This window comes from Microtus oregoni, unplaced genomic scaffold (assembly GCF_018167655.1).
Source record: "Microtus oregoni isolate MIOR12 unplaced genomic scaffold, Mior012 000034F_ref0000314, whole genome shotgun sequence".
NCBI classification, from domain to species: domain Eukaryota; kingdom Metazoa; phylum Chordata; class Mammalia; order Rodentia; family Cricetidae; genus Microtus; species Microtus oregoni.
The window spans coordinates 2,032,893-2,047,348 of record NW_024543093.1 but is presented as its reverse complement, the minus strand read 5'-3'; the positions used below and the strand labels follow the sequence as shown (position 1 = coordinate 2,047,348).

At 42.5% G+C, this 14,456-nt stretch overlaps 1 protein-coding gene across 1 annotated transcript in view; it reads right to left on the bottom strand.

The window, feature by feature from the left end:
- Positions 1–14,456, bottom strand: part of LOC121432455 (neuroblastoma-amplified sequence) — a 309,448-nt gene that overhangs the window by 23,327 nt on the left and 271,665 nt on the right. Inside the window, exon 48 of the mRNA XM_041630447.1 lies at positions 12,003–12,198. Coding sequence (XP_041486381.1) covers positions 12,003–12,198 — 196 coding nt within the window. The remainder of the gene's footprint in view (positions 1–12,002; positions 12,199–14,456) is intronic.

Genomic DNA, 14,456 nt, shown 5'->3' with positions numbered 1-14,456 from the left:
TGCCATACTGATGAATATCTTGCATATCACCATAAAACCTTCATCTGGCGATGGATGGAGATAGAGACAGAGACCCACATTGGAGCACTGGACTGAGCTCCCAAGGTCCCAATGAGGAGCAGAAGGAGGGAGAACATGAGCAAAGAAGTCGGGACTGCGAGGGGTGCACCCATTCACTGAGACAGTGGGGCTGATCTATTGGGAGCTCACCAAGGCCAGCTGGACTGGGACTGAAAAAGCATGGCATGAATTGGATTCTTAATACTATATAACACATAAGAATTGATTTTATATAGGAAATGGCCTAATGTTCAGGAGCTACCTAACTTAGTCAACAGATATTTTCCAAACAGTCAGCATGTTTCATCAACATACATCAGAGTGAAAGGCAGATCAATGGATTCATTTTCTAGTTTTACAAAAAAAATATGAAAAAAAAAGCTGCTGCCATGACTTGTAGAAGGAGCTGCGGGGTGCTTCCCACTGCCAGGCTCCCAGACGCCTGGCTAGCTTATGCCCCGAAATAACAACACACAAATTGTATTCATTTAAACACTGCTTGGCCCATTAGCTCTAGCCTCTTACTGGCTAACTCTCATATCTTGCTTTAACCCATACCTAATAATCTGTAGCACCACGAGGTGGTGGCTTACCGAGAAGATTCTAGCGTACGTCCATCTTGGGCTGGAGCTTCACTGTGTCTGCTCCAGAGAGGAGAGGCATGGCAATTGCCTCACCTCCTCCCAGCATTCTGTTCTGTCTACTCCACCCACCTAAGGGCTGGCCTATCAAATGGGCCAAGGCAGTTTCTTTATTAACCAATGACCTTCCTCCATCAATGACTTCAAATTCCAGACGGTAACTAATATTTAGGACAGAAGCACTTGTAGATTTGGTACAGCACTTAAGAATGGCGTCCACATCTATAAGAAGAACTAGTGAAACCTTTGCTTCCTCTCCAGTGACTGGGCATCTGTTTGGGTTTTCCTCTTGTACATCAACCTCAACACTGTATTTCATATGCTGAGCACAAAGAGAGAAGCTCTAGTCTGGAAGAAACAAGACTTCACAGAGATTGGATTTTAGAAAGAAGACTTAAAAGATGAAATAGAAGAAATTAAGATATGGGTAGAGTGAATCCTGAAAACCCAGAAGATTCTTACATTCCTCCTAGATTCTTGCACAACACATGAAACGTAATGAAATGGAAAGACACTGAATGAAAATAAAGCACATTTAATATATTATCAGAGGAGAACCAGAGAAATTTTGTTGATCTGGAAGGCTGTGGCATTCAGATGGTAAAATGACTAACGACATGCATGGACAGATAACAGGACATTGTTAAAATTACCAGCTAACACCACTCATATGTTCTGAGGAGTCTCCTTCCTGCTGGAATTTGCAATGGTAGAAGTGGAAGAGAACCACACAGACGGGGACTGTAGAAATCCCTCGTGCTTCTGTAACTGATAGTTTTAGACAGGAAAAGATGCAAAAGCAGTGCATTCCTCAGTGGCTTACAGAGGGGAGGGGCGAGTGTTAAGTGTGAACATTTACTCACCTATATACTCGGGGTTAAGCCTCTACTCCCAATGGTAAGGTAGAGCTGAAGTATAATAGCTTCCTTGAAATAAGGATTTGTGTTTTAACTAGGTCAGCCCTAGCCCCCAGTATATTAAGAGTGAAATCAATGACCTCCTACCCAACAGCTTAGCCTCCAGCACTAGGGTGCAATAAGTTCCCAAGAGTCGGAATTGTGAATTCTAAGATTATTTCCCAGCTGGACTCCCTGGCCCCACAACTGAATCTGTGTACTGTTGTTCTGCCTACAGACTGCAGCGTGGCTACTAGAAGAGCAGTGGACTGAGCGTAGCTCCATCCAGCCATGGCCAAAGCTCTAAGGAAATCCAGTTTTTATTGTGTGTATTTTAACTTTTTTTCTCTTAACATAAACAAGCAGCTAAACCCAGAGCCCCTAATGGTGGGGCTCTAGAAATAAGAGGCAAATCCCTTCTCAAGTCACTGGAAAGATTAAAGGAGAGAAAGCAAGGCTAGCACCACCTCTTCACAGCTCACACTTTGGTCCCAGGGGCTGTGCCACTTTGCTTTCTCACTGAAATCAACCTGGGTCATACCAGACTTTGGCTCTGCTCTGCTCAAAGGAGTGATAATGGCTAGGATCCCCACTACACACAAAGGGAGACACGTCAGGCTTCTAAGGAAGTTCCCATGCAAAGTGTCTCTTAGGCTGACCCCATTCCTGGAGTAAACTCCCAGGCGTCTGACTGTATATGAAAACGGATGGGTCATGGCCTGCTCCCTGCATTCTGTTATGTGTTATAGAAACAAGACCCTGGAGTGGATTTTGAAAGACATAGCTTTTGTTAAAGATAAGAAAGACTCTTCCTGCCAAGCTGGCAGGATAGAGTATCTAGAGGTTCTGACAGAAGACAAGAGACTGTTGGGTCAGAAACAAAGACCTTTTATACTCACAGGAAAAGTGGCAGTCAGGGCACCAGCATTTTCTGCGTCAGTTCCCCAAGTTCTTAGGCTCAGAAGCAGTACTTAGAAAGCGACACACACATGAGGTACAGGTTGCGAAGAGCCCTACACTCAAAGACTATGAGCCTGCTGTACTGAACGGCACGTGTATGTGACCTGCTCATAGGAGACAGTACCTTCCCAGGCCATGTCTATAAAATGCCAATGAAAAGAATCTTGAAGCAATCTTTAGTCAGTTCCTCTGCGCACGAGCCTTGCTGAAGTGCAAGAGATCTGTAGAAAATTACTTTCCAGAAGCCTTTTGAAATTCCTATAATTATTATGTTGGGAAAGAGTCCAAAACTATCTTTTAATATCTTTAAGTCTTCCCTGATGCATCTGTATACTTATGAGTGCAGGTGTGTATGAGTGTGGAGGCCCAAAGTTGATGCAGAGAATCCTTCTCTATCACTTTTCCGCCTTATTCTTCGTGCTAGAGTCCCCGAGACAAACCCGGAGCTTGCCCATAGGGCTAGTCTGGCGAGTTTGCTTTAGGGATACCATTTTCATCGTACACGGCTGGAACTGCAGGTTGATAGGGTTCTCTTGCTTGGATAGCAAGTTCTTTAACTGCTGAGCTGCCTCCTCAGCACAGCCAGGACTATCTTACTGCTGTCAAACTCTTTAGTAAAGAACATAAAATGCAGGTTCTTAGACACAGCTTTCCAGATCTAAGTGCTAATGAACTTGGGAAGAGCAACATTTACTCTGACATTTGACACACTTAAATTTGAAAAGCTATGTCTCTGTATTTAGACTCATGAGCCCACATGACAGGGACTTACACTTATGCTCATATATGTCAACACATGCTCTTTTAGCTCTTGTCAGTCCAGTTACATATTCCCTTTAGTAAGTCCACTCCTTTTCCTTGGGAATCTAGAAATTAGAAAACCATAAGAAAATAATGGCAGTTTAGGTTTTCAAAAACTTAGAGGCTCTGTTTGTCCCTATCCTGGTTGAGAACAGTGCTAAGATGCCATCAGCAAACTACTTACTTCCAGTTATGATGACTATGCTTCAGATTTTCAGTTAAAAATTGTTAGTCATGATCAAATCGAGTAGTCAGCACAGAAAATTGAACATCATATGATCAATGTACACTTTGTGTGTGTTTGTATATATGTGTGTGTGTACAAACGGTATAATTAAAATAATGATAACTTTCTAGCAGACAGCTTTGTTCCAATATATTTGCAGAATATATTTAGGAATATTAGTTGAAGAGTCAGAAAAATTAAGTAATTTTAAGCTGAAAAAAAATCACCATTTCATAAAATTGACAAGTTATCAAAGCAAAAATGAAGGAAGGATTTACCTGAGCCCAAAAAGTTTAATTATGTGGGTATTATACAGGCTTCCGGAAGTGTGAGGACAGATGGTTAGTACGAGCATTTTGAGAATTTCTCTCTCTAAAATACCTGAAATCAATGCTCCTGGCTCGATCAGGATGGGGATCTAGGCAGTAATGACAACCTCCAGCTTCCATGATGTGGAATAGTCCAAACAAAAGCTCCCTTGAGTGCAGTCTAAGTTACTGATGCAGCCTCTAACTTAACACAGAGGTCACGGATGAGCTAGTCCAACCCCTGTCTCAGCCTTCCTTTCCAGTGCTACAATTACAGGCCAGCTACACACCTACCTGGTATTTCCACAAGTTCTGAAGATCTGAACTCTGGCCCTCATGCTTAGGGGAAAAGAATTTAACCCACTACGCTGTTCCCCCGATGGAACTGACCTGCATATGCTCGGCGTATCATTCCCTCCATCCTAGTCCCAGAAGTATCTGAGAAAACTGGCAATATTTCACAAGCACCTGCATATTTAGTGTCTATTTGCTACTGACACTAACTAAATGTTATAAAACTGAAAAGGGCAAAAGACAGATGTGACTCAAACACGAGAGTACTGTTTTGGTTTCTAAGTATTGCTGCTTTCTTCCATGTTGAATTTCGTCCTTTCCTCTAAGTCAGTTTGTCAAGTGGCTGCAGCTGCTTATCAGACAGACTCATTGTCCTTGAAGGAGAAGGCCTAACACACTGTTCTCAGCCGAAGCCATTTTTACCTTAAACTTTCTGGTCTACTGGACATGAACCGGGCAGTGCACCTGATTATTTCTCTTCCTCCAGGCACTGACAGCAGCTCACTGTTGCTGCAGGCACGACTACACAAGCGCTACCACAGAACATCCAAGTACTCTATGGGTAGAACTGCTACAAACCTTTGTACCTTCGGTAAGAGTGATACTGAGCTCTGCTCCTGTGACTCCTCACAAATAACAGGATGATTAATGTAAAGAGGCAAAATAATTATGTGATTCTGTTCACAAATTTGATGATGTCATGCTGTGACACTCATACAAAGAGCTTCAAATACAAACAAAAAATTGTAGGCACAGTAGAAAAACAGAAACACAAAAGGTTAACAGGGCTGAGCTCTAGGCAAAACCAGACCTGTGATGGTCCGTGGGGGAGTGTGGCCTCCTGTGGAAATGGAATGTGGAGAAGATGTGAAAACCCCATCCCATCACCAAGTGTTAACTAGAGTCTCCCCCACTGATCTAAGTGACATATTTCAGTGTTGAGACACACAGCTTTCTTAACCAGCCTTAGCCTCCTTCCCCATGTGAGGAGTGGGACAGCAAGAACACCTGTGCCTGAGAACTATATTTGTGTGCACTGATGTCCAGTGCATGGGAGGCTCTCAAAAGCATGGAAACAAGTTGGGGCTTCTATGGATTTATCAGTTCAGGAAGAATATCAGACAGTAAGTGCTTCAGATATGATGGGCATGCTAGAAAAGAAGAAGACTTGAAGAGAAATCCCAAAGACCAGCTCTGGAAGATTTAAGCAAAAACAAATAATTTTGATGGATTAGAGCCATGAAACAAAACAAAAACACTTATGACCACACTGAAATAAATAAGCAAGTAAAATAATATGTTTAGGTGGACAAGTGATGGAAGAAAATCCAATCATAGAAATATTATTCTCATGCAGTAATCACCAATTCATGCTAAAATAAGTACACGAAAGAACGATGAGAGAAAATAATAATAATAATAACAATAATAATAACCTCAATCTAATAAACTACCTAATAATCATAAAAAAGTACTCCTTCATAGTACTTCAGGTTGATACTATTAGTCACGAAACAAGCCCTGATGTAACGCACCAAGAAAGACACATCACTTCTGTGGTCTCCTACTAAAAACACAAAACCTGAAAACACGAAATGTCAAATTAAGTGACATTTTACAAAATAATTTCCCACTGCTTTTTACAAATAACGAGATCATAAAAGACCAAACACATAAACAGACTAAAAAGTTGTTACAGATTTAAGGAGATAGGACAGCGCAGTGTGTGACTTGGGTGGATGTGGTTCAGAAAAGGGACTAGAGGAGGAGCAGAGGAGCTGGGTATCAGTCAGGAAGCGGTACTAAACTCGTGTGGCTATGATTGAGCCATTACTATTTGCAGCATTGAACTGAAAAATACACAGAAATTTATGTACAATTTACACACCTTTTTGTAAGTCTCACATCACTTCAAAATAAAAGTACAAACCTCAGCTGCACTGCTTCTCAATGCCCAACAGTCAAACGCTCTTATTTTTTCTTTCCATTTAGTTCTCTGCAGCCCACATGAGCACAGAAGACAAGTCTCCTTGTACAGCATGGCCAGTGTGAGGAGATTACTGAAATCATGCAATTAGAAAGCTTCTGCACAGAAAGGAAATAGCGGAGTGAAGAGTATAACAGGAGGGAGTCTTGGCTAGCTGCTCATCTGACATCCGACTAAATCTGCAACCAAGAAACTTCAACTCGCTAAATCCAACCACAAACTGGAAAAAACGAATTAAATAGACAGTTCTCAAAAGAGAAAATGCAAATTACCAATAGATATATAGAAAATGTTCAACATCCTTACTCACCAGGGAAAAACAAATAAAAGCCATACTGAGATTCTATTCCACCCTGGTCAAAATGGCTCAAATAATGAAAATAAATGCTAGTAAGGATGCAGGGCAAAATAAACCATTAGGCACTAGTGGTAGGAATGCAAATAGGCCAGACACCAAGGAAGTCAGCATAGAGATCTTTATAAAACTAGACACAGGGCTACCTTATGATCCGGCTACACCTCTCCTAGGCAAAAGAGCTGAGATATTCTACATCGGAGCCCAACAGAGGGATCTGCATATCACAGTGATCAAGGGATGGGATTAGCTTACATGCCCATCGAGACGAGTGGATAATGTAAATGTGATGCACACACAATGGAGGTCTATGAAGCCATAAAGAAGAATGAAACTATATCACCAATGAGAAACAAATAGAAATAGAGATCTATAGGTTAAGCAAAATACACCAGGCCCAGAAAGGCAAACAGTGTGCCCTGTTTCTCATATGTAGACCCAGAATTTCAAATCTACACAAGACATGCGGGCAGACAGAAGACTGCTGGAGAAGAGGAAAGGGGCCAGTGAGAATGGGGAGAAGGGCAAGAGGCAACGGGAGGGTAAGATCAATCCTCACACTGCTGTGGGCAGTGTCCTAATGAAACTCTCACTAGGGACAACAAACATACAGTAATGACATTTTAAAAGTCACTGGATATGGTTATCCACTACACAGACAACTGACCTGACCTGAGTCCGGGAAGCCGGGAGTCACATCTGGGGACATTTGGTAAATTCAAGTCTATTCCTGGGAAGTGACCATTACGAGGGCACATTAAGCCTACAAAGACATTGTCTTTGTGGAGACCAACTGAGCCTCCCTGCGTCACTGCTGCTCCAGCATGCTACAGAAAATGCTGTTTAGAAATAGAGCAAACTGACGGCTAGATTAAAACATACTGATAACTTGCTGAACTCAGGACCTAGATTCTCCTCCAGCACTGTCCAGCAAGTTAAGTGGCCCATGTCCCTTCTACTCACAGGCAAAATTAGGAGCAACAGTAACTGCCTCCTCCTCTGCCCACATGTGAGCATGGTATCAGGCTCTCTTCTCCACCCATGCCCATCTCCACTGCAAGAGCAAAGCTCAGCAACCAGACCACTGTCTCAGTCCTCCTCCTCATGGTCAGCTCATTTCCCCAAACAGCAATCTGCTCACATGCCACCACGCCATCGTGTTCCCACATTCCCTGATCAGAACACATGTGGCTCCTGAAAGCCTGCCCACCCCATGTCACCTGAAGCCAATGGCGTCTCGCTATTTTCACACAACTGTCTGGTTCTGATGAACTAATCAGAGAAGTGGTCTCGCTGCCTTGACATATGCTACATGTGATCCTTGAGGCTTGTGTTACATGTCAACACTTATCTTGGTGTCTGGACACTTTACTGACTGCTGGCAGTAAGAAGTCCCCACCCAACAAGGACCATTACCTTGTTTGAAGTGAGAACATTACAATTTTTATGCCATTTCATCTTCACAATGATTATGCTATTCCCACTTATAGATGAGAGAATTACTAAGTTTCTCCAGCTCACAGCTAGTGAGTAGTGAAACTGGGGTTTGAATTCAGGTCTCTGTATATGAAAACTCATGGGCTCCAGAAGCAAGTATCTTACTTATTTCCACACCCACAGCACTTACAGTTCATAGGATATACTACTGGCCTGAAGAATGTCTGATAAATATTTCCATAGTGCTTTATCACAACAATCATTAGTGAGCAGGCACAGAGTTTCCCAACATTCCATGTGAACAGTAGTTAACACATACAGCACTATTGGGAGACTTTGTGAAATGACAAAGAAATGCTTTCTGTTATCCTTCAAACTCCTGATTTCTCATGTCTAACAAAACCCGATACATGGGAGGAGAAAAGGCTTCTGGAACATACTGCAAGTCGTGCAACAGGACTGGGTTCTGAGTACATGAATGATGACTCAGTGCAGGTGCTGAGTACATGCATGTCCCCAGCAAATGGAGATTTCCAGCATGTAGCCAAGAACACAGCCTCTGGGACTACAGAGAACCGAGGTGAAATTCCTGCGAAATTCCTGCCTCAGCCCTCACAAGCCAGTCACACAGTATCACCTAAATTAGGGAGGATGCTAATCACTCCCTATGACAGTTCTAACGCACACACAGATCAAACTCACAGTCTCCTGCTCTGCCCCAAATAACTCCCACAGCACTGAGAGGGAGGATCTCTAGAGGAAGGGAACCAAAGGGGTCACACTGGGAGATTTTATAGATCTACAAGTGGTTAACATGGCTGCTCTCTTGACTTTAATCATCTTGGGGAAAAGAGATCAAAATTACCTTTGGGAATATTAGCTCTCCTGCTCATGTCTATAAAATGATGCTTGCTGCCATTTGAAAGCAGCAAGCTAGTCAGAAGTCATCATGAGAACAGTGTGGCAAACTAAATCACATCAACCCAGATGCAGCAGGTCACTCTTAAAGGACATCTTCCCATCACCCCAGGTAAATCATTTGCCTCCAGATAAGAGTAGGCGGTAAAGGCAAGAACAGCACTCTGAAAGCTGGAGCTCTGTCTTGCCATTTGAAGCATGACCTTGGTCAGGTTCTTAAAGACTTAATATTCATTTATTCAACAAATATTTACAGAGTATCTTTCAGATCCCTACCCTCAAAGAATTTATATTCTAATGGCAGAAGAAAGATATGATATAACAAACAGGCAGAGAGTTGGGGAGGAAGTTTTCAGATAGTGGCAAATGACAAGAATGAAGACAGCAAGGAAACAGATTGTACTGAACTGCGGAGTCATTCACAAAGGTCACACTTGAGACAAGCAAAGCTCCAGCAACTCCTCAGTTTTGGACATCCATATATTTTCTTACAAAACAGCTGAGCAGGGAGGTAACGAAAGCCTCTCATAGCTCCAGGATAGCAAGACATCACGGCTGTTGGAGATACATTATCTCTGGGAACAACGTGCACAGCTCAGCACCTGTACTAGGTTAATCAGATCAAATGTGGACTCTTAGCTTTGAAGGCATTTACTGCAATAGTAAATTATTTTCAGCAAACTCCATATGGTTTTGCATACTGAATTTCTTTAGGTCTACCTGAGAAGTTTATACTTTACTAATATTTGCCCAATGAAGGTCAGCTGGGCCCTCACAGGAGTGTTAGCATGGATTCGCTTTTTCAGACCAGGCAGTCATGTGACTTCATAACATGAGTGTTATCTTAAACTAAATCTTTCTAGCAATACCATACACCACAAAATCCAGATGTACTGAAAAGTAAAAAAGGCAAAACTTAACTCCATGTCCCCCTTTATATAAAAGTATGGGAAAACCTGAGGTGCTGAGGTATGGAAGCTTTCAAAGGAAACATCAGTATTTTGACCCACATTTTTCATGCACCAGTTAACTAGAAAATTACAAAAGCTGAAAACCTCTGATAAACTGTACCAAGGGATTAATATAATACGCCCTCCCCTCCTCCTTCCCACTCATACCATGCAGAGCTGTGTTTCTGGGAAGGAAATTAAAGCCTCTCAAACTGCTGAAAACTGAGGGTCTCTGAATTTTTAATTCCATTAACTAACCATTAGAAAACTAGAAATTGCTATCTCTCTGTGAAGCGGTGAGGGCAGGCGGCACAGCCATGTTGGATCTTGCAGGCACTGGTGGTTTCCCAGCAACACAACGGTTTGTGGGGCCACTACTTTGGGCACTTTGAGGATAATTAAATATTAAGCCCCTCTTTGATGTATGCAAAGTCTGCCTAAGAGGATTACCAGCATGGCGAACGTGGCACCCACATTTTGTTCTTATAATGGAACACTGTGGTATCATTATCTATTCTCATCTCCAGTCTGTAGAGTGGGTCTATCAGCAAGAGAACTGTAAAGGCTCCTGAAGGAGAAAGAGGCCAAGGCGAAACAGGAAACACTGTTCTCCAGGTACCTGGGATGCAGAGATGGCAAGAACAGAATGACTGAGTAGGTGAGTGAACCATTGTATACCTTAGCTCAAGGTTCTACTTTGCACACAAAGTGTGAAGGTCTCCTCCCCAGGGTGACAGACCTAGTGGAAGAAGGCTGATGGAAACATGCACTGCCCACAAGTGCCCAATCTCCCCAGACTTCTAGAGAAAGATAACACGGTCTCTGAAAACTGGCAATTGAAGAGATGATTTAAACCATAGACACAGTTAAAACAACATTCCAGATGCAGATCATGTTTCATTCTGAAACCGCTGCTTCCTTTCCCAAAGACCAAGAAGGCTCTTCAGCTAGAAGGGAAAATTCCTCATCCAATTCCCTTGTACTCTGAAAAGGCCAGGCAGACACAGAGGAGATGCAGTCACCACACTGTTCCTCAGATAATACCCAGGACAAAAGCCGAGCAACGCCAGCATGGGGTGTGCTCAATTCCACTACCAAATATTTAAGGAACCTGACCCTTACCTGCCAGAAGCAGGAAAGCTGCTCTTTTCTGAGAGGAAAGTAGACGCAGGGAGAAAATAAAAATGTAAATGAGACACAGGATAACTTTCACTTGTCACTCTGAGACTTCCAGAGGGCCAGAACATTTGCTCCTTCACAGAGCAAATACTCCTGAAATGAAGTTCATGGACCTCAAGGATGACAGCAAACAGGCTACAGCCACAGCAACAAAGTAGAAACAGTGACTGAGAATCTGAGGAAGAGCCCCCTGGAGAGGCGAAGGGTTTTTTCAGTCGTTGTCCATCAAGGGAAGCCAAGGCGGGAGCTTCAAGCAGAGATCACGGAGGACCAGATTACTAACATGCTTTCCAGCTCACCCTCGTATGGAGCACAGATCTGCCTACCTAGGGACAGTGCTGCCCAGAGTGGGCTCTGGCCTCCTTGCCAATCCCGTAACTGAGCTCCCTCAGATGATTTTAGGTTGTGTCCAATTGAAGATAAAGCTAGCTAGGACCTGTATCTTCCAGAGTTTCTATGATACAGGGAGACAAACTTTAAAAAGGAAGAAGGGGAAAGGAAGGATGGAGAAAGAAAAGATAACTAAAGGAGTTTTAACTTTTGAGAATTCAAAGTTCAGTAAAGTTTGCAGTCATCAGAGAAGTTCCAGAGTGGAGGCCTGTGGGAGCCTCCAAAGGTCTGAGGAACGAAGACATTTGTCTTCCTAGCCCACAGTGGTACAGGAGAAGGAAGGTCATGTCAAAAGGTCACAGGAAAGCCACCTGCCTTTCCAGGCATTTCTTCTGGAAAAAGTCAAAGTCCATTTAACCAACATCATCAACAGTCCTGAAGATGGGCATGTGGACATGATGGACATGTGTTTAGTAAGCACAGTCATGTTCAGCCATGTATGAAAATCAGAATAGACTTTATTACCCAGAATCTATCACTAAGCAGTTGGTACCAGTCTGCAGCCAGCACACTGAACCTAATGGAAGTCTGCATTACCAAAACGGTTACTATTAGCAACTGAAGCTGGTTGAGGAAGGATGTGTACGTAGATGCGGCTACCTGTCTCTGAGGCCATGCAGCTCTGAGAATGGCTTCTGTTCGGAAGAACACCAGAAGCTTGCTGTCCTCCTCACTCAAATGGAAAGACTGCCCCAAGATCTGGAGCGCCTGGATTCGAGGCCTCACAGGGCAGGTGTCGTCAGCACAGAAAGGCCGCAGCCACTGCAGCAGGTCCTCAGCAGACACCAGCTCCTCCCTGCAGATCAAGACAAGATGGGAAGAGAAACTCCTGAGGCTTTTGTGTCCTTCCTATAATCAAATGCCACCACTGACTTTGTTTTCTAATGAGAAAAAAAAAAAAACAAAAAACAAAACGTTTAAAGTGACATACAGTAAACCATACTGGAAGACCTAAAAACTATGTAAAATAAATGGAATTCTTAAACAGTAGCCTATTAAACTGAAAACTGAGCTTCATAAAGCTGACAAGACGTAACCACTAACTACTGCGCTCTTAGTTTATTTCTTTGAAAATTTAACAAGTTGGAAAGCTTGTCTAATTGCTTGTACTAAGTGTCAGGTCCCAGGCTAGTAATTTTATATACTTGGTTACTAGTTGGCAACAGCTGTGTAAACAAGACATCACCAATTACATTTGCCAGGACAGATGTAGCTTCGGGGAGGTGGTAAAACGTCCCCAGGATCTGTCATGTATAGTGGTTTGATCCCACTGCCTGTGTTTCTCCATCACTTCTCACTTTGACCACAATTTACGCATGTGGATACGTAATCACTTAGTATCATCTAGAAACAGAATGTGAATGCTTAGCTACTATACGGCTGCGTGGTCCAGAAGGATGAAGTGAAGGGGATGTTCTGCACACCTCTCCTCCCAACCTAGGATCTGTTTTCCCGTAACCCCGAAAGGGCCATGTCAGTGAACTCACTCACTTGCTGATGTCAGTGATAGCTGCTAAGTGTTACCCATGGCAGACTCCCTTCCCCAAGGCCCTGCATTATGCAATGTTTGTACAATCACATCCTTACAAAGTTCTTCGCATAAATCTCCTAAATTGAACTGCAGACCAGGTCAAACATTATGCCAATTCCTACTCTAACAAGACCAAAATAATATATTTAAAAACAAAAAAAAAAACTCTTCAAAATTTAGGTTCTGTATTGCCATTGAACATGTCTCTCAGCATCTACCACAGCACACTGTACAAATATTATACACAGACAATCAGGCACATACATATACTGACAAATGCTGTCTTGTGGCAACTTACATTAAAAATAGAATTAAAGAAAAAGGAAATTATAAAATGTAAAGAATTGGCTTAAACATTTCTAAATTTATGAATTATCTGCTAATTTTACCAATAGCTACCCTTTCTTCTCAGTACTTGTTAGAAATGAGAAAAACTAGGGGTGGGAGATAGCTCAGTCAGAAAAGTGCTTGCCAACACACATGAGGAACTGATTTCAATCCTCAGAGACCATGTGGAAAAGGCAGGCCTGGAGGCAGGCACACAGACTTTGGTGGAAGGGCTGGCGAGGAAGCTCGGTGATTAAGAGCACTAGCTGGTCTTGCAGAGGATCTGAGCATGGTTTTCAGCACCAACACCAGGCAGCTTCCAGGAGGATGCCCTTGTAGCTTTTCTAGTCACTGCACACACATAGTACAAATATTATACATAGACAATCAGGCACATACATATACACACAACTAATAAAACTTAAAAACAATAAGGAGGACAGGGGTTGAGGAAGGCACCTAAAAAGAACTGCTTATCTCCATTTACACACATGTGTACACACAAGTGAAGACATACTTAAATCTGTGTATGTACACACACACAGCTACATGCACGAAAATCCATACATGAGTGGAAACATATATAGTCATGTATATGTACACACATACATGCATACACACCTGTACACAGCTGAAAATATGTACACCTATGTGTATATAAACACACATATATGTATGTACACCTGTACACACAAGTGAAGACATACATCTATGTGAATGTGCACACACACATGTATGCACATTGTACATACAAGAGAAGACATAATTCTATGTGTATGTAGACATACACAGAAACTGAAAAATATTTATGCAAGAAAGAGAATGCACAGGTATTCCCTGAATACTTCCTGTCTGTAGACCTGTATCAACAAGATCATTTTAGACTTGTTCTCAGCGCCATCATTTTCTAAGTCTAAACAACAACCATGACTGTCATGCTCCCTCTATAGTTAAAGGTCTTGGGAAAGCATCTGTTAGAATCCATGTAACCAAGACAACATATGCAAAGCACCTTGCACAGTCCATGGCACAGAGAAAGTACTCCGCACCACCGCCCTCGTAAAAAGCAGGTAGAAAGTTGTATGAAGTTCATTTCTACCAACAAATCCAACTAGTTTTGCACAACCTGAAGCTGGTGTTTTAACCCTCATACCCAAGTGTCAAGGTGAGTAGGATAAGCTCCAAAGTCAGAGAAC